General features: G+C 36.6%; 1 protein-coding gene across 7 annotated transcripts in view; it reads left to right on the forward strand.

Annotated features, from left to right (window-relative positions):
* The window catches only part of POC1B (POC1 centriolar protein B), a 65,374-nt gene that overhangs the window by 7,413 nt on the left and 37,741 nt on the right, over window positions 1–20,220 (forward strand). For 6 of the 7 annotated variants that reach the window (XM_062633789.1, XM_062633798.1, XM_062633808.1 and 3 more), the window contains 8 exons: window positions 1,571–1,742; window positions 2,138–2,317; window positions 3,635–3,742; window positions 4,680–4,795; window positions 5,146–5,279; window positions 5,981–6,049; window positions 9,522–9,674; window positions 15,981–16,064. In XM_062633789.1, the coding sequence (XP_062489773.1) occupies window positions 1,571–1,742; window positions 2,138–2,317; window positions 3,635–3,742; window positions 4,680–4,795; window positions 5,146–5,279; window positions 5,981–6,049; window positions 9,522–9,674; window positions 15,981–16,064 (1,016 nt within the window). The remainder of the gene's footprint in view (window positions 1–1,570; window positions 1,743–2,137; window positions 2,318–3,634; window positions 3,743–4,679; window positions 4,796–5,145; window positions 5,280–5,980; window positions 6,050–9,521; window positions 9,675–15,980; window positions 16,065–20,220) is intronic. The other variant, XM_062633847.1, reaches the window with a different exon arrangement.

Genomic DNA, 20,220 nt, shown 5'->3' on the forward strand with positions numbered 1-20,220 from the left:
TCTTTGAGTGTCACTGAGCAGGTGGTTTCAAGAAAGAAACCTGCCTAAGGATGGAGAGGGAATGCTGCATGAGCCTAGGCAACAGGGAGCCCAGAGGGAGAGCAAGGAAGATGTTTTCCTCTAGTTTTTGGAACTGAAAGCAAAGAGGGTTAGTATTACATTGCCTTCATGCAGTTCATAAGGTACCACAGGTACTTGGAAGTTCATGCATCATTTGTTTTGGAAACCATTAATCTTGTGCGTTCCACATTTCCAACCTGATGCCTTCAAATTCTCTTTAGCTTACATTTCACTTCTTCCTTTCTGTTTTATGCAACTCTAGGTCATGTTTTTGTGAATCAAAGGGGAGAAAGAAATCATTCAAGTACAATTATAAGGAGCCTGCTGTAAAATAGAGTTCTGAAAAGTTGGAGGGGAGAAATATCCTGTACTTCTGTGTCAAATTTAGCCTTATTGATGTGGGTCCAGACTCTCTCCATGCCCATATATTTTACCAGAAGCTAGTCTTTGGGGAGTAAAAATAGTATCTCTGTGCCAAATCCCTGAAGAGTTTAATACCTAATATTTCGTTTGAGGCTTGCCTTGACACATATGCTAATAAACAAACTTAATTCCGGTGTGCTGTGTTGGTTCCTGAAAGAGGGTGGGAAGAGAAAAAGCCATCATTTTAATGTCCTCTTCAACTTCCAGGCGGTTACTGTTCTTCCTCTGCATCCGTTTCTGTACTAGAGGTAGGGATTTTATAACAGTGGTGAGAGTGAGAATCCCTTGTTTTTACTTGTCCTGCATGCTAGCACTTGGCACAGATGAAGATAATAGGGGTGTAGAAATATCATGCTCGTCAGTTTAATTGAACTGCTCATTGTTATTGCTGCTTATAGCTTCCTGAAAATGATCGAGCTCTGGTAAAAGCTGTGCCTGCCTTCTCAAATGCAGATAGTATGGTCCACTTGTACAGTGACTGAAAAATTTCTGTTATTAGACTGACAACTTTATACTGTGTTTTGAACTAGACAAATGTTAGTATAAAAAATTGGTACTAAAATAGGATTATAGAATTTGGATATTCACTTCTGTATAGAAATCTGAAGTGTCAGAAGTGGTATCTTGAATTTCAGTTGGCTTGTCTTTCCAAAGTTAAACATTTGATGCTTGAAACAAATTCCGTTTTGGAGATCAAACTGAGATCATGAAGAACTTGTCTGTTCTTAATATTTGGTAATGCTAAATCTGAATTCATACTTAATTACATGTGCATGATGTTCTGCTTTGTATTTTTTTGTTCTATATCTTTAAAGTACTTGTAAGCCAGTTTGCCTAACATATGGGAGAGCCACTTGTTAAGGATTGTCCTTTACTCCTCCCTGTCTTCTGATATCCCTCCAAAGGCCTGGTGTTGGCATTGCTGGCTGCCTGGCTGCTACTTTGGCCAAGTATCTATTAAAACACAGTAACTGCTTCCTCCCCTTAATACCCAGTCAATTCACTGGGTATTCCAAATCTGTAGGCATTAGCCCTGATTTTTCCATAAAGAGCGAGCAGACTTATAGTATCTTTAATTTCTTGCCAGCTACCTCCTCTTTGGATAGGTTTCTTATGGTGTGGAGGCTGAAGGCCCAATGCAGAGCTTACAGATTTGTAGGCCATGCAGAAGCAGTGACCAGCATACAGTACTCGCCGGATGGGCAGCTGCTTGCTTCAGCTTCTCGGGATCGTACTGTCAGACTATGGATTCCTTGCATGTGAGTATAACTAGTCAATGCTGGCTATGTGTTTCATTAAAGTGCAATATGAATAATTGACTCTTTACCCAAGAAAAGTTTCTGTCTTCTTCCCGCATCCTTGGGCTTTGACAGAAACAGACATTAGGGAGCATAAACAAGTATGGAAGCTAATGTTGCTAGTGAATTGCACCATTCTCCAAAATTGGTCATACAATTACTTTGATGTCTGTTATTCTAATAATTAATATTCAAATAAGGCAAAAATATTGGCAGAACTAAGATTAAAGCTGTATACATTGGTTTTTCGTTTGCATAAGATGCCAAATATATTAACTTTGAGTCTTATGGGGTTTCAGTCAGTTCAATATAATTGTAGTTTGTGTCTTGGGTTTTGTTTTTTTTTCCCCCACTAGTCATGGAGAATCATCGGTCCTGAAAGGTCATACAGCGTCTGTTCGTAGTGTGAGCTTCTCTCAGGATGGCCACTTTCTAGTTTCAGCATCCAATGATAAATCAATAAAAATATGGAGTGTTTGCCATCCATGCCTTTTGTTTTCCCTATTCCAACACACTCACTGGGTTTGCTGTGCCAAGTAAGTGTTGTTTTTATTGTCTTTGTAAAGAAGCAGAACTACTAGCAAAGGGGTTTTATTTCCCAGGACAGAACTAAGAGAAGAAAAATCTGTGAATGATAAACGATGATTTATCACTAATAATGACATTTAAATAAATCAGTTGTATGCACACGTGTTTATCTATCTATCTGTCTGTCTGTCTGTCTGTCTATCTCCTGGTTGAAGTCCAAAAGCTTGCTCTATGTGTTAATATGTCTACATGTTAAATCTGTTGCTGGGTGTTAATCCTTTAACTTTAAAGGACAAATAAGGTCTTCTGTATTCATTTTTAGTCTGTATCCTGTCTTTCTGCAGTCTTGTATGCTTCTGTGCTGTATTAACTCATTTCACAGATTCACTTGTTTTTAGATGTATTATGTGCAGTAGGGGTTTTCTCAACTATTCTTGGAACATAGCAGTATAAAGGAATGGTCATGAGTCACAATGAGTTAAGTTTACGTAGCTGGAAAAGGTAAAGTAAATGGCCTTTGTACTGCAAGTTAAGATTTGCACTCTATTTAAAGGCAGGGCAGCTCTTCAAAGACAAGAAAAGATTGTTCTTTGAGTTTAATTATTTTTCCCCCTCCATATTAGTGGAAAATCTGCAGCTAGGAGGGGCGTGATTTAAACATATTGAGAAAGAAATGTAACACTAGTGGAGTGCAAAACCCTACAAAGTTCTGAAGTATCTGATTGTTTAAAATTAAAAGCACTAGGAAATTGGATGTAAAAGTTCTTGAACTGTGTTCTAATGTCCTTGTGCAGTTGCTCTCTATAAGAAATAATAATGGTTGGTGAAGTTAACACAAATTGATTTTCTTGTTTAAAGACCTAGTCTGCTAGTCTAGGAATAATCATGAATGTTTTGCTGATAGTTTGTAGGTCCAGAGAGAACTCACAGGTATATGTAGGTTAAAATTGGAACACGAGGTTTTACTGTGTCCTCTTTGTCTTTTTTTGCTTATGGTTTTCTATAACAATCTCTTTGCAGTTGAAGTGAGAACCTTAGGCTGCTGTTACCCACCCCTCTCTACAGCCCACCCCACCCTCTCTGCTTAGGGCTCTGTTTTTATCTGTAGTTGATTGTGAAACGAAGGGGGGAGGAGTAGGGGAGAGAAGCTTTTGTTTTCAGTTTTGTTACTCCATGACAAATATGAGAAATTCAAATGTCCTTTAAATGTTACACATTTTTATTCCAAATGGGCTTTCTTGATTCTGGTGTTTTGGAACTTATGTCTCTAATTCTAATCTAGGTAGTATCAGTTGTGTAGTAACGTACACACTTGTATGCTCCAGATTTTCACCTGATGGAAGACTAATAGCATCTTGCAGTGAGGATAAATCTGTTAAGATCTGGGATACAAGAAATAAAACTTGTATTGAGAGCCTCTTGGATTATGAAGGGTAAGTGTTACTAGCAAAAAGGAGAAATGAAAGGGTGTAATTTTCATGAGATTTAGTTCATGCTTTGTGATGTCAACATCTATATATGTTATGTCTGAAAATAGATCGACCTTCTGCCACCCATGTAAACTAAAATAATTCATATCACATTTTCTAAAGAGTTTAACTAGCTGTTTTCCAATAGTCAAGAAATAAGCCAGAGGGAAGTCAGATTGTTCTTGGATTTTTGAAGGTTTTCATGTTTTTGCTTTGTTTTCATAATGCTTTTTGATACTGGGTGCTTCAAGAGGAAGAGAATTTTAAGAATTCTTCGCTTGTTGATGGAGACAGTGTTAGGTTAGCTTCAGTGACCTGCCTTATTTAGGTTTAGAAAACAATTGCTTTTACTTATCTGTAGTTTTCTTAAGCATCTTAGAGCCAGAGTTTTAATTAACAAAGGCAACAGAATATAAGTCTTTTATATTTACTTCTCTATTTTCATGACTGCCTTCTCATGAACAAAGAGCTGCAGAAAACTATCTTTTTTCTAGTCTAAAAGATTGTTATAGCTAGATATTCTGTTCTTAGGCAAAATTATTTTACTTTTTGCTTACAAACTCTTTGCAGCACTTCCTTCTAGGTGATTTGTACTCCAACACGACCTGTGAAAATTTGAGTCAGAATGATTATACTAGCTTTTTAACATAAATCAGACTGTATAACCTGGCTTTTCATGCACATCTTGTTTCCTTATGCTAATTTCAGTTGCTTAAAATACCTTATTTGATTTCACACAAATCTGTGGCAACTCATTGTTAATACTGTGGGGGGTGTGTGTGTGTGTATAAAAAAATTATATATGCATGTGTGTGTGCATATGTATACACACTGCCCCCCCCCCCCCCCCCGTATTTCTATGGAAACATGCAATTAATCTGTTTTTGTTAATTGTATTTAGATTTGCAAATTTTGTGGATTTCAACCCAAGTGGTACGTGTATAGCTTCTGCTGGTTCCAATCATGCAGTGAGACTGTGGGATATTCGAATGAACAAGCTACTGCAGCATTACAAAGGTAAAAACAGTGGAGCTCTGTGCAATTAAATGTGATTTATTTAGATTATACGATCTTATTCCTTAATGGGGAAAATAGAGAAACAAGTCGTATTGTAAATAATCTTTCTGTAGTCTGGAAACCCTAAAAATCCAGTTTAAATTGTGATTATTCCTTTGTAGTGATTTTCTTAATTCTTAGAACAGAACTAATCAATTACTTTGGAGAGTGCTATGCCCCAGCACTTTGGTTGTTTTTCTCTTAAGTTATCTAGTTTCTTCATTGGGAAGTAGAAGAGAGCAAAGAAATAAAGTCTACATTTCCTGTTAGTAGGTATCTACAGTCTTTGAATATTGTCTTCTGTAAATTAGTTCACAGAGCAGGAGTTAACTGTATATCATTCCATCCTTCTGGTAACTATCTCATCACTGCTTCTGATGATGGTACCCTTAAGATTTTGGACGTGTTAGAAGGAAGGCTTATTTACACTCTTCATGGACACAAGGTATACTCAATAATTCTATTTAAATGGAGACCTTAATAGATTATTTGGTATCTTTTCAAAGGGAAGGTAACACCTATGCCATTGTGTCTTGTATCCTGCACTTCAGTGGACAGCATAGTGTTGTATTAATACACTTTAATCACAAGTGCATGAAGAAATGCATCGGTTTTACCTATGACTGTGCAGTTAATCTGTCAATATTTTATACATGCTTAATGTTAAGTAATATATTGCATTCTGAATTAATTCTTGATTGTCAAAATCAATTATTTTTCACAGTAGTCGTCTATTGAAAAATAGCACTAAGAACAAGGAGGCTTATGGAAAAGAAGTTTTATGAAGAATAGCAGATGTTTTCTCCCTTACTTTTTAATGCAAAACCCTACTTTTGATAATGAATCCCTGAAACACGTTGATAACTCATTGCAGAGTTAAAGCATAAAATCTAAGGAAAATGCCACTGTTTTCTTAGAATTGATTGTAGTAATTGTAATACAGCATCTTTCAAAGGTAGGCAGTAGCAACTCTTCGGTCAAGTTGTTTTGTGAAAAGTTCACTCCAGTTAGATTGTTCCTTTATTAAAATTAAAAAATTTATTTATATTAGATAATGGCATAAGTCTTTTTTCTCATTACATCAAAATACCATGATTACAGGAATAGCATACCTTTACTGTATACGTGGTTTTTTTTTTCTTTCAGGGACCTGTACTTTCTGTGGCTTTTTCAAAAAAAGGTGAAAAATTTGCCTCAGGTGGAGCAGATGCTCAGGTCTGTGGTATTGTCTCTTTAATTGTTGTAATGTTTGTTACAGTGAGTGGGAGTTAAATGTAGTATGTCACAGTACCATGCTAATTACAGCATGCTGACCTGTATTTTGTCTGGCAGCATTTTATGTAGACTTCCAACTGGATGTTATGATGAGATGACCGTAATACTGAATACTTCTGTTCTATATATTAAAATAAAGGAGTGGTTTTAAAACAGAAATATTTTAAGTGTCACAATTCAGTGTCAACAAAGTATTGCAACTAGCATTAAAGCCTACTCTCTCTGTTAGGTTTTTAGTTCTTTTAAAGTCACTACTCTGTGAGTATTAAGTTGTACTACTGGGAAAACTTTGCTAAAATTCAGGAAATTGTTGGCTTTGTGATTTCACTAATACAAATTAGCAAAGTATTAGATTTCATACAGGGAAGAGTTGTTTGAGCATTTAAAACAAAACAAGTTAAACAGCAAATCATACAATTAATCTTCATCTGCTGTTATAAATCTCATAATTACAAAAATACTATCAAGCTCGAAGTCATCTCAGGTCTTTACATTCCCCAAAGAGAAAAAACTTTTGTAGCCAAAGGCTTAGAGTTTCAGTCTGAATGTTTTTTAATATTAGTTGTCTTTTTCATTGTTTCCTGTTACGAAAAGCTAAAAGCCACACCGTAGAAATGAAAATCTTCTGAATTTACTATAGGTCATATTTATATTGTTTTGTGGAGTTTGAAATATGTTTCAGCTACTGACAGAGTCAGTCTTGAGATATAATAAATACTTTTCAATTAAAAACCTTATTATCATTACAATACAGTCTGTTTCTGGTTTTTTACTTGTCATTTCAGGCAGCACACTTTCTAGAATGAATTGAAAGCACTCAAAATAAAATAAAATTGCTTTCTATCACAAAGTGTTAGTAAGAAGCAGTGCAAGACTTGCAGTTATTGAAAAAGTGAAAACATTAGCAAACTTTCAATATTAATTTTACAAGCAGAAAAAAATACCAAGAATGGAGGAAAGGTATTTACTCCTTGAGCCGCTAGTCTGATCTTTTATTTTCTGTACCAAAGGGTTTGGGTTTTGGTTGTTTTTTTAGTGTTTTTTTTGTTTTTAATGAGAATTTTTCAGTTTCAGAAAGAAGCTTTGATTCCTAAGTAATTCTGAATTGCTTGCCTTACTTCTCATGAATACTCACTTTTGAGTTTTATGACAATTAGTATTATGACAATTATACTTGGGAGGAAGTGAAGTGCATGTATTAAACTAGGCCACATGACAGAAGATCCATTTGAGAAGCCATGATGATGGAAGGGACCTACAGTATTAAACCTGACTCAATCTCTGAAATAAATGCCAACATACCCTAGGAGTGCCTGTCTTACTGCAAGGTTCCTTTGTATTTGGGATCCCCTGAATGACATGCATATTCAGTGGAGTCATGTCATTGCCTTTCTCCTGCTCTGAATCCATGCTGTAAAGCTGGTATGTGGGATCTTGGGGTGAGTGGGCATTATAGTCCAAAATCTGTAAGATGACTCACATTTCTCAGCAGTTCAGTGTAGTGGTTTCATGCTGAATGCATGATAGGGAAGATCCAGTTTCATCAGGAAGTGCTTTATTAAAGCAAATGTTGAATTAAAAAAGTAGCCAGGTCTTAGAAGGTCTAATAGTGGATCCTGGGTTTATTTACCTTACAGAAAGGCATATTTTTATCTGTTGAAGTTTTGCCTCATTTTCCTGTGAGCATTCCGGTGGGAGAGGGCTGCTTATTTTGGTGTCACTTTTGTCGTAATTTTGTATTGTAAGTTTTAAAATGTGCAGTGCTAACAATTATGTGGTAACTATCTATGTATATATTTTTATATATAGTAAACATAAGAACTTTATTCCTCAGCGTCAATTTTCTATTGGTGTATGCACACATGTACTCCACAAACATACTTTTTTTGCTGACCCATCCACAGTCCTCTCCCAGGCCTGACAGGAAAATAGTTGTGGGACTTTCTCTCAACTCGCTGTGATAGAATTGAGCTATTATTTGAAGACTATTACATTTTCAAACAACAGATAAAATCTGTTATTACTCATGAAAGAAGGAAAACCAGTATCTCTGCTTCTAGTTTCAAGTTTCTTTCTGGTTGGTGCAGAGCCAGCTGAAGGCTTTGCTCAGAAGCATGTTAAGTATTTGAAACAAGCACTGTTTCTTCCTGTTTCTTTCCTCAATCAGAAAAACTCAAGCATGTAGAGCTCTGAAGTTCATGTTCATCACACTTCTTGGCTTGAGCAGCTCAAATGTTCCTCACTGATGAAAGGTCCTACCTGCCTATAGCTGCCTATACCCTTGTTTACAGTCAGCGCTGAGGAAAGTTCTAATTGCTAAATCAGCCAAAAGTTAGCCTGAAAAAATGGGGTAAATCCACATCAAAATGTGAATAACTTTATGGTGGACTGGGCGATGGAGGTAGTGGAACTACACAGTTAAGGAATGAGCTGTGAGTGAGCACAGTGAGCTGCTGGGAATGAACTAACCTAACACCTACCTGTTCCAGGCTCTGAGGCAGGTTTGAATAGTTTGTACTGAGATCCATGCATCCTACTTTCACTGGTGCTAATGTCTGAGATAGTTTGGGCCCATTTTTATAGGTGCACTGTGTCTCCCAGTGTGTATTTAGGGTCCTCCACTCAAGGGTCATGAAAATGTTGAACCTGAAATGAACTTGTAACAGTGAAACTACTTAGGAATATATTAAGAATATGATTTAGTCACTTGGAATTTCTGTGACAAATCTGTGATTTCTGTTGCTTATGTCTAGTTTATTAATTTCTGGAAAATATTTGTAATGATTGTCAAAAATATTTTTGGCTGGACAGTTTTAAGTCTCATTGTGATCTCACATTTGTCCCCTCTAATTTAGAGAGTAGCTGTAAAAATCAATATTTTTGGAAACTGCCATCTTTTAGGCGTTTTGAACTGCACTGGGTGTATCTGACTGTATGTTGTTTCTACCTTGAATGTAATTGAACAAAATTGAGAAAACGGATTCCTTTTGCTGAAACGCTGGAACAAAGTGCTTTAGAGTTGTATGGAACTCTATAATTTCTCTTATGCCCTCAAACTTTCTTGTTTGACCTGCAAGTTTTTAAAGTGGAAAGAAAATTGATAGTCTATGATCCCTTGATTTGGCAGAAAAAATAACTGTACAGTTCAGTGGGACAGAAGTTTGCTTTGTTTCATGAGCATTGAGACATATTTTAGATATATATATATTTAAATAGATTAAACTAAATTTGTTAGGCTTGAAGCACAGGATACTTTGGGGAGCTGCCTGTGTTGTAGTAAAGATAGACTAAATGGTGATAGCAGGCTCATTCTGATGTTGTGATCTATCAGTAATAACAGACTTTGCTGAATAGTTATGGTTTGGTCACTGAATAAGTTTCAAGTAGTTACTAATATGACAGCTCCTTACAGGTATTACTATGGAAAACCAACTTTGATTCTTGGGATCATAAAGAAGTTCTTAAACACCATATTAGAAGAACAAATCTTGATGATCCTCCTCATCTTCTTGATATTTACCCAAGGTCACCTCATCTCCATGGTGAAAAAATTCAGTCAGTTGAGGTAAGTGCAATAAGGACTCAAATACAGGAAACCAGAAGCTTTGTAAACACTATCTAAATAAACATATTTATAGTTAAATATGTTCTGTGTATACCAGAGAGCTTTTTGTTGTTATGGTTGCCTCCAAAGTATTGCACATAACCTTAATGTGGATACATAAGTTACTAGGCTGTCTGATGCTGTCAGATTTATCCTGATGAATTCCTTTCATACTTCTTGTGTAAGTCTGTACTCTAATTTAAATGAAATGTAGCTGATAGTCTGGTTCCTGAAGTAACATGCCAACTGTTGCAGAAGGTACCTGAATTTTTGAGCTTTAAGATACTACTTGAAATATTTCATAAGCAGGACAAGGTGGCATTATTACTGAAAGTCAAATACTTGATTATCAGAAGTTTGCCCTCTTTCCAAGACCTTTATAGTCTTGAGAAGATCTTGATATCTATCTAAAAGTTTAGAAGGCCTTTCTTGGCTAGTAGTGTATGTTATGTCACTGTGTAGTCTGATTTCCTTATAATTTAATTCTTTGGCTACTTTACTGTCAAACCTTCTACCAGTAACCCTTGAAAGTATTGGGTATTGGGAAACTAAAGTGAAATGTCAAATATTCTGTGTCAATATTTGGAAAATCCTGTGTTTGTTGTGAAAGCTGTACTAAGTAGGTAAACAGTACTGTGCCTTAGATAATACCATTGTTTGTGCTAAAACCCCAGGGATGAACTTGTGACTGTTCTTAGTAGATCTGGCTAGCTTCTGCATGGTGATTACCTATACTTTTACCTCTTCTTTGATATTCTCCAGGTGCCTCTGATGTTCAAGAGCTCTGTCTGATATAAATCTAGGAACTTTTTGGGTTTTGTCATACACCAAGAAAGTACTACAGACATTCACCATAACCTGGATTTGTTCATATAAAATGCAGATATTTGTGCAATGGCATTTTGTTTCCTGCTCAGACTTAAAAAATTGAGATTTGAGGATACTGAGCTTTTTTCTGTATTTCTTGTCTGTGTGCAATATGAATATATGCAGTATGAGTATTATAAAGTTTGAAAATATTTTTGTGGAGGAGGGGAACCCTGATAGAATCCATCACTTAACTATTCTCATGTGTCTGATTCTGTTGTCAAGTTGGATGTGAAGCTTTCTGATGATTAACGTTTTGGTCAGAAGAAGAGCAGGACAACTGCATGTATGACAAACTTCATAAACTTCTGTGTCAGACCATTGTAAGGACAATGAATGAAGTTTACTGATTAGTAGCCTTCAGTATAGGTGGTCAGTGCTAGAACAGACTCAATCTGCCAGCAGATTTAAACTCATCTGCCAGCAGATTTAAACTACTCTTGCTGCATCAATAGCTTGTTTCAAGGCATGTTCAAACTGCAGCCACTTATAAAACATGCTAAAAAATGACAGTAGTTTTTGGCTGCAGGGGTTGTTGCTTTCTTTTCAGATCAGCTTTTCCAGACTTCTTCTGTTCAGATGCTTGGCAAAGATACAAATGTTTTCTAAGCAATTTTCCAGATATTTTCTGTTCTTGTCCCTGGTCCCAGGTTAATTGAGAAGCTCTGGAAAAGTGTTAATGAATTCTGGCTAAAATTAAACTAAGGCTAGGAAGCACCTCATTACCAATACTGAAAGGGTACATAAAGAAAACTTGATAGTTGAAGGTCAAGAAATTATTTATCAATTAGCTTTAACAGATTTCACTTTAATGTCTCTGTTTCTTCATGGCTGTAACCTTTGTAGCAGTTCATAGGCTTCAGAGTTAGCTGCTGTAGTAGTGAAAGGGCTTCATGGTTTTGTCACTTGTCATAGCAATGTTTTGGACACTTGTGGTATATTTTCAAGTCTGATTTCAGGATTTTTTTAAAAAAGGCTGCTGTGTTCAGTTTTCTGTTAACATCACATTTCCTGTAGGGTATCTTGGTCTCAAATAAGCATGTCTAGTTGAAGAGGGATGCAGATCCCCCAGTCACTCTGGGTGATCTATTCCATTACAGTGCAGCAACTGAAATGACACAGTTTTTCCTGTTATCTTCTCTACACTTCAGAGAAAATGCAGGACTGCTTGCTTTCTGTTTATTTTCATTTTCATGATGAGCAAGGGAAGATGATTGATCTTAACTAAACTGAAGTAACTGTTTTAAGAGACTTGGTAACATATGCAAGAGTTACAGGCAGGCAGAGGAGGCAGTTCAGATACGGCATACTTAAAAGTATACGTGACCTTTTAAAGTTTGCTACGAGCCATTACAGTGTCATCAAGACACTTGAGGTTTGTTATAATACATTGCCCTGAGTTATGCTAAGCTGATTAAGTTCAGTCACCTTTATAGCAGGAATGAAGATGGATTGCCTTAGGAAAAAATTCAAAGTGGTGGAATGCAAGAGGTTCAGCAGATGTACAGGCAAAACTCGAGGGAAGTGATTCTGTCTATGCTTTTTTAATTCCTAATGTTTCATGCCTCTCCAGGTTTCTTACTGCTTTTGGATAGTTGCTGATTCTCTACCCCTGCTTGCCTAAATGTGGTAAGGTCCCTACTAGTCCAGGTCTTGATTCTGGGAAAATAGTATACACAAAATGGAGCTGGCTTTGCTCAGAATTTATTCAGCTAGGTTCAGAGAGACGGTTGTAGTGCTTTCACATACTGCCAATTGGCAATGTTGCTTTGAACAAAACAGCTTGCAAAAGGGCAGTAAGAATTACAGATGTCACCTGGTATTTTGTCTTCAGGGTAGTGACTGAAGCATGGAGCTTCAGTGTACTCTCACCTTTTCTCAAAACTTCTCCTGTTCACTCTTTGAAGCTATACACAGATCCATCTTCTCTATTTTTTTTGTCTCTCCCTGCCTGCATTTTGAAGCATACTTTTATATGAAGCAAACTTCTATAAGAAATTCCTTATTTGTATCTCCTCCTCTTCAGACCAGCAGTAGCCTGAATTTTAACGCAGTCATGTTCTTGACTTATAAATCTTTACAAATGTTCTCGAACTGCACTGGGCAATGTGATTCTTGAGTATTCAACTAAGTAGAGGTTTAAAGCTTAAAATCATTACAATTATTCAAACAGTTTAGAAATACAAGCAAATGACCCTGAAGGTGCCTACTTTTTTTCATTGACCATAGAAGTAATCTTAGGTGACCAGCTCAAAAAAGGTGTTTGGCAGTATGTCTAAATTTAGCTGAAATAAATCCCAGTCATTGTCTCCCTTTTAAACAGGGAGCTTTAGGAGATATTTGAAAATAATGTATGTATTTACTCAATAATGCAGTTTCAGTGCAGTATACCAAAAGAAATGTGTTCCACTTGATGCCAGCTGTATTTCTTTATTTCCTGTGTTTGTACATAATTAATCTTCCATGCACTAGAGACATCTTTAAAGTGGATTGAAGGTAGAAATAAATTTCCTTTAAAAACATAGAATTGAGGTTTGAACATATAAAGATATGTAGAGTTTCCATCTTGAGCACGAAAAGCTACTCTTGATTTAGTTTCATCTTAAAATTGTGATTTCAGCTGTAAATATTTTTTAGAGGAAGGAAACCCAAATATACACTAGGTGGCAGTAGAAATAAGAGTATACGGCTTGCTTGTTTTGAAGGCCCTTGTCTAGCACAGGGAATGGTGTTTAATCAAATTGAAAGCTAAATTTATCTTTGGACAGACTATTTCACAGCAAGCTACATCACTTTCCTAGGAGATACTTTGTAGGAGTCATTTAAAACTTCATTTTTTTAATTTCATTAGTTCTTAGGTTTTTGATCTAACTGAAACATTTTATGAAATGCATTATAAAAGTAAAGTGAAAGGGGTGTGTGAGGTTGGATATACTTTATTAAAATCAATACAGGGATAGCTGTAGGGGCATAAAAGTGTACTTAAAGCCTGTTGCTGAGAATCAAATACTTGCTTGGGCCTGCTTCTTTTGTTCCTCCCCTAGTTCTCTGTCCTAAGCAGGGATCCTAATTCCTGCATCTTACTTTTTCTTTAAATGATATATTTTGATTTTGCTCTACTTCAGTCTTTAGAAAGCTGTAATTCCTTACATGAAAGGATCTGTAGAAACCTTTCTTCAAATGTATTTTCTTGTGTGTATCAAAATGTGCTAATTATAGCATCATGTTGGAAGAAGATAACAGAAATACTTATATATCAGTTTACCAGGTAATTAAAGGAATGCTTTGAAAGAGTGTTTCTGAAAGCCTTTAATACATGACAGTTCCCTCTACCTTGCCTTTTAGTATTCTATGTTTTCTTTCTTGTTTTTTAAAGTTAAGTTTCCAACTATGTTTGGTGTATGAACCTTAGCATCAGGGATTTTTGTTTGTGGAAGTAGCACTGAAGCTGTTACTGAGTGAGCAGCTTTGGCTGAGCCAGAGTTTTGACAGTCTCCAGGTAAAGTGGCAGGTACCTTCTCTGTGAAAATACAAAATAAAATGGCCCTTGTATCCAGTGAACTTTCAGCAACTAAAATATAGCCCTGTCACTAGGTAAGTGTGAGTTTGCTTTATTTTTTCACTTTCAAAGTTGGAATTAATGCTGTCTTGTAAGGCTGCTGTTGGATTACTGATAGAAGGTTGAAAAGAGAAAAGTTCATTTCTTTTTACTACACCAGACTTCTTGGTGATTTGAAAGTCATCTAGTACCTCTGTCAATTTTTTCAGTTTGGAAATATTATTCTTGTTATTTTATATACTCAGAAATACTCTTCAAATTCCTCATCATGCTGAGAGGGCAAATGTATTAGGCTGCGATACACCTAGGTAATACTATGGTAGTGATGTACATAAAAAAAAATTATAGGGGTGATATTCTGATACTTAAGTAAAACCATCAGATAAATAAAAGCAGCAGCTTTCTCGAACTTTATTGTCTCCTATGTTAATGTTTCACTTTCAGGAAAGGACATTAACAAAATATGGCTAAAGTTAATAGATTAGCTCCTATAACCAGCAATAAATGAGTAGTCCAACTGTGATAGAAGGATTGCAAAATGGCAAATGTTGTGATGACATATTTGTTTGATCAGCCTCTGACTTTAACCCAGTATAAAGCAGTTTTCCCTGTGTTTTTAGGAACAGCATGATTTTTGTTTGGCCCGTTAACTTATCACAGATTTCAGTACTACCTCCTACCTGTTTTCTGCAACAGAGTTTTTTTTCAAGCTATTTTGGCAATCTGAGCTGGCACATAAGAAATAAGCATGTCAGTAATCTGGTTGTGAGAGATGATTTGTGGAACTTCAGTGTGAGCTGGGAATTGATTGATCTGGGCTGCTCAGTGTGTGCTCAGCTCACTTTCAGCTTTGGTGCTGATGATATACCCACACCAGTAAGGCAACTCGGGCTTCTGGGCTGGCTTGGTGCACACCTTCCTATGTACTACTGAGCCAGAGTGACTGCAACCACGCTGACCCTAGCTCAGGCTGAATGGTAGTGGGATTTATAAGCTGCAGTATGAGACCATGAGTGAGGATGTGCCCTAAGTAAACTACAACAGGCAGGGGACCACTATAACATAAAGCAGTGCTGCATAGCTGTATATAGCAGCCTCCACAAGCAGAGGGCTCCTGCTGTCCTTAGACTGTAACAAGCTAATTGAGCATCGTTGCTAGAAGGCAGCTCTCAAGTTGTTACCCAGGGCAGTACATCACTTCTGCTGGGAACAGTCCTGGTGGTTGGAAGGGATAGGAAAGACAGCCTGTAACTATACCCACAAGTTATGGATGCTGGAAAGTAAAACTCAAAGGTGACTTCCAGGAGCCCTTATAGTTGTTGTGCATGTGCAAAAGCTTTCAGAAACATCTGGAAGTGACAGAGTTGGGAATTTGTTTGAATACTTCCTGTTGTTCAGCATTTCAGCAGCATCATTGACCACTCTGTTAATTGCATGGCTTCAGCCTTGGGCAGGTTTTTACTTAGTTGTCTTAGTAAATCCACTTCAAACTGGCATTTGTCACTTCATTTTTATTGATTTGTCATACAACTGAACTTCTTAATGCTCACACCTCTTGCGGTAGGAATCCCCTGAGTTAGTTTTGGGTGATGGATCCCTATGAAGTATAAATTATATTTCTGTAATAAATGTGCATCTGGATTATCTTTATTATATGAGGGTATTTTACATAGCTTGAGGGTAGCACCCTACCTTTAGTTTTACAAATTTTAAAACCTGTTTCCAGTCCTTAGTGAACAGTGGTGCTTTAATGTAGGAAGTAGTCCTTTTTATTTCAGTCTTATTTCCCTTTATCTACAAGTGCTGAAATAATAACAATATTTATAACCTGTTTTCAACAGGTCAACCCTACCTTTGTGAGTAATACACAAGCACTTGACCCGCCTGTCATCGAAATTAGTTCCTCTTCATCTTTCAGTACTCCGGTAAGTTGCTTTCTGGAGGAGGGGAAAGATGGTATAGCTTAAACTAAAATGTTATTGGATGTGTGCTCTTTCTGTCTGTATAAACAAAATACATTTTTAAACCATTGACAACTCTTCAGAGCTCAGTATCCGAACTTCTCAGTTTAAGCGTTTCTTCACAGTTCCCAAGGCTGACCAGAAGATGGTGTAATAGCAAAGGTTTCATGTTATACTGGTCATTTTACCCATACACTAAGCAGAAATTTTAATTGTAAACCCATGCTAATTATATCTAGGCATTACTGTTAAAATTTGTGGCTTATTCTCAAACACTTTTTGTAATTCTCTCTCTCTTCCCATTATCTGCGAATAATGAGAAACCTAAAGAGTAGTTGTCTCATTGATAAAATTCCAAAGGTGATGTTTTAATTTTTCTCCTTTTAAGGAGAGAAAAAAGAACCATTTTCATCACAGAATCATAGGATTAGATCCTTCTAGTGTTAGCTCTTCATATGACATTGGTATGGCATGTGGGAGGAAAGGAAGGCAATGTTTTAGTGGTAGTTTCGTAGGAGGAGAAATATGTTCTCCTGGTATGAAATCTAAAAGATGCACTATTCTAGAATTAGGTTAAAATGAGAGTTTTTCTTCTAGCTTTGAGTCTGTGTCTGTGAAGATATAAATTGTATCCTGAGCAATTTTAGTTACTATAAACGAGTTTGTGAGGTTGAAGGGTTAATACATATGAATAGGCAGAAGGCATAGTTTCTGCTATTCTATTTTGTCGTGAATGCTTTATGAAAAGGTATGTTGTTAAGGTACTTTATAAAATTCTCGAAGATTATGATGTCTATGAGAAACCTTTTCAACACAAATAATTATGTAATCACTTTTATTTGAGAGAGAACTTCATGTATTTTAAGGTTTAGCTGTTGTCATGTTGTGTTTTCACAATGAAAATATGGTTCCTTGCAAAGTACTTGTGACAGAATTTATCTTAGACTTACAGAAATCTCTTTAGTAGGCTTGACAGATAGTGGATTGTAGTGGATATAATTTATTGGCTACTTATCATGTTAAAATACTTCCTGATCTTAATACTGATGACAGAATTAAATGTACAGTTATACTGTAATTCTCTATTACATATCTATAAATTTACCAGTAATTTTTATCTCCTTCATTAATTCTCTTGTTAAGAGAATTTTGTGTGCAGAACTCATAGTACAAATAACTTGACCCACTAGAGAAAACGTCCTTTTGATGGCTGGCTGGCTTTGCAGTTTTCATTACAAGAATGTTGCTTCAAAATTCATGCCTTTTGACTGTGTCAGTAATCACTACCTCTTTTTTCTTTTCTTTCATTATCTTAGCCTCCTGTTCTCCATTGATTCTTACCTTTCTGCACCTCAACATTCACCATCTGCATCGTTTTCCATCTAGCAACATTTCTGTGTACTTGTTACTCAGACTGCAGCCTTAAGGACTATGGCTCTGTCTGACACACCACCATTGACACAAATCCAGAAACCATTTGCATGTTTTCTCTGCTACTAGCATCCTTTCTCTCCCATAGTAAAGAACAGGTACATCAACTTTGCCAACCTATCTGCCAGATTTCCTCTTGATACTGTTGTCCGCACTTTGATGGATACTATGTGCATTATTTGTCTGTGTGTGTGTGTTCTGTTCAATCCTCCTCTAACTTGAGTTTACCAACTTCTAATTCATTTTCCTTCCCCATCCCTCTCCCTGATTCCAGACCCCTTGGGTTGCTCTTTTTATACTGGCTATCAAAGACAGTATCACTCTATGCTTCCCCCTACACCCCTCCCAAATTGTCAAGACCCATCTTAAAGCTGCCTACAACTTTTTGGTCTTATTCCTACTGGAAGAGCACTGTTCACATGACTAAAAATCTTTCTTTAATCAGGTTGCCAGGTTAATTATCTATACCTGCTTACTCTTTTTGAAGTGTTTTGTTCAAGCTGAAGCCGTTCTTCTGCCCTTCTGACATGTACAGAGAAAAAAATGCACTCTACACTTAGGTATCTTTAAGGGTTCTTGTTCTATATCTATTTCTCACGGCTGTGACACAGCAGGGCCCTAAGGGTTATTTACAAAATACTTTGGCAAGTCCCTGGACCACTGGAAGCAGCTAATAAACATGTTTAATTTTTCTTCTGAAGAAGAGAGATACAGCCTTTCTCAGATCACTGTCTCAAGTACTCAAAAGACCAGCTTCTCTGGGACAAGTAACTACAGTGAAGCTTTTGAACATCTGTGATGAGTTCCCTAAAGCTCCCTGAAATCTCTTCAGGGAGATTGGAAGTCTGTACAAAACCTTTATAAAGTTTTGTTGAATGACTATCAAAATTCCTAGTGATAAGTGTGCAAACTCCCATAGATCTCAAGCTACTCCTGGGAATGGGAGAAAGTGTTCTCCCTATTGAGAATATCTTCCTCAGCTATTGGAAGTGTGTCCTGTACTACTGGTCATAGGAAATATGCTATTACTGCCCTTAAGATGACTTGTGACAGAGCAGAAAGGTATTCCTTTTCTTCCCTTCTCTAAAGATTTGTTAATAAAAATGATAGAGCAGTATAGATTGAGAGGGATGTCTGGAGTGATTTCATCTAATCCCCCCATTAAAGCAAAGACAACTTGGATCAGGTTCCTAAAGGCCTTGTCAGGTTCATTTGCTAATATGTGTATGAATGGAGATTCTACCACCTCTCTTGGCAGTTTGCTCTAGTGTTTGACTGGTGAAAATGTTTTTTGGGTTTTTTTTCATAATATGTAGCTAGAATTTCCCATGTTCCAGCATGCCTGTTGCCTCTAATTCTATCACAGTGGTCCTCTAACAAGCGTCTGGCTCTGTCTTCTCTCTATCCACCCATTAGATGTTTGAGATGCAGTAAAATCTCTCTGTATTCTTCCTTCTTAAGGCTGAATAAACCCGATTCTCTGCTTTTTCTTGTATATCATGTGTTCCAGCCCCCTCACCATCTTGTTTGCCCTCTGCTGGACTCACTCCAGGATGTCAGTGTCTCCTGCACTGAGAAGCCCAAAACAGGATGCACAACTGCAGATAATTAGGGTGCAGCTCAGTATCACTGTCATCTCTTCGTGATAACAGTCTGCCTGAAGATTTGAAAAACAAATATTTAAACATTCAACAGTCTTGATTCTTTATTGTGAATTCAAAATATATGTTTAGATATTTTCTTAGCAAATCATTTTTATTTTGAGCTTTATCTGTTTGAGGAAATACTGGTATTATCTCTTCCTTCCACTCCTCCTTTTCAAGGAATTTTAATTTATTGCTTCATCAAACCCAACAGTCCATGACAACTTCCACATTTAAAAAGCCTGCTTATATGAGGTTTTTAAATTTACTTGCATTTTCTTGCTTCGGAGATTAAGCCAAGACATGCAGGTATGAATGTTCTCATAAGGCTTTTGCTAGCAAACCCTTAAATTATTAAACTCCCTGAACTCTAAACACCTTATCTTTCCAGCTTGTGTTCTAACTTAAAGCTGTAAGGCCAGTTCTTTTTGAACATGGTGAAAAAACAATTTTCATGTAATATTCACACTGAGGCACCTTCTTTTGTAAACTTAGTGAAGCAAATGTGGTAAATGGGCTGGTGGAAAAACTTCAGTGTAATTGTCAGTATGGAGCTGCTTTCTTCTGGACTGTAATACATAAACATTAAGAATTACTGTCTGTATTGTTACTGTCAGGAAAATAGCTTTGAACTTGATTCATTTATTTAGTTCTTGTATGTGTTACTGAAACCAGTATAAAGACAAGCTATATATGCTTAACTAACAGGTATTTGTGTAATGTCCTGACTTTTCTAACGGTCAGAGCCTTCATATGTGTTGCACTTATTAAAAATGAGGTGTATTGTAGCCTTTTACACTCTGAAAATGTTCACTGAATTGGGGTCAAGGTTTGGGGGCTGGGTGTTGTATTTCTTTCTCCTTTCTATCTCGCGGCTGACTCTGAAAGCTTTAGTGCCTCTCTGTGTCAAGCAGCTTAATATTGCCTTTGTTTTCAGAACTATTGAAAAGGAAAAATTGGAACTCTTTGTTTCCCTTTGGGACTATTTCCTCCCGTTTCATTATCTGATTTTACTTTTAGTTTTGAGGGAGGTTGGGTTTTTTCAA

The sequence above is a fragment of the Pezoporus occidentalis genome, unplaced genomic scaffold (assembly GCF_034315485.1).
Source record: "Pezoporus occidentalis ecotype Australia unplaced genomic scaffold, CSIRO_AGI_Poc_V1 ctg112, whole genome shotgun sequence".
NCBI lineage: Eukaryota > Metazoa > Chordata > Aves > Psittaciformes > Psittacidae > Pezoporus > Pezoporus occidentalis.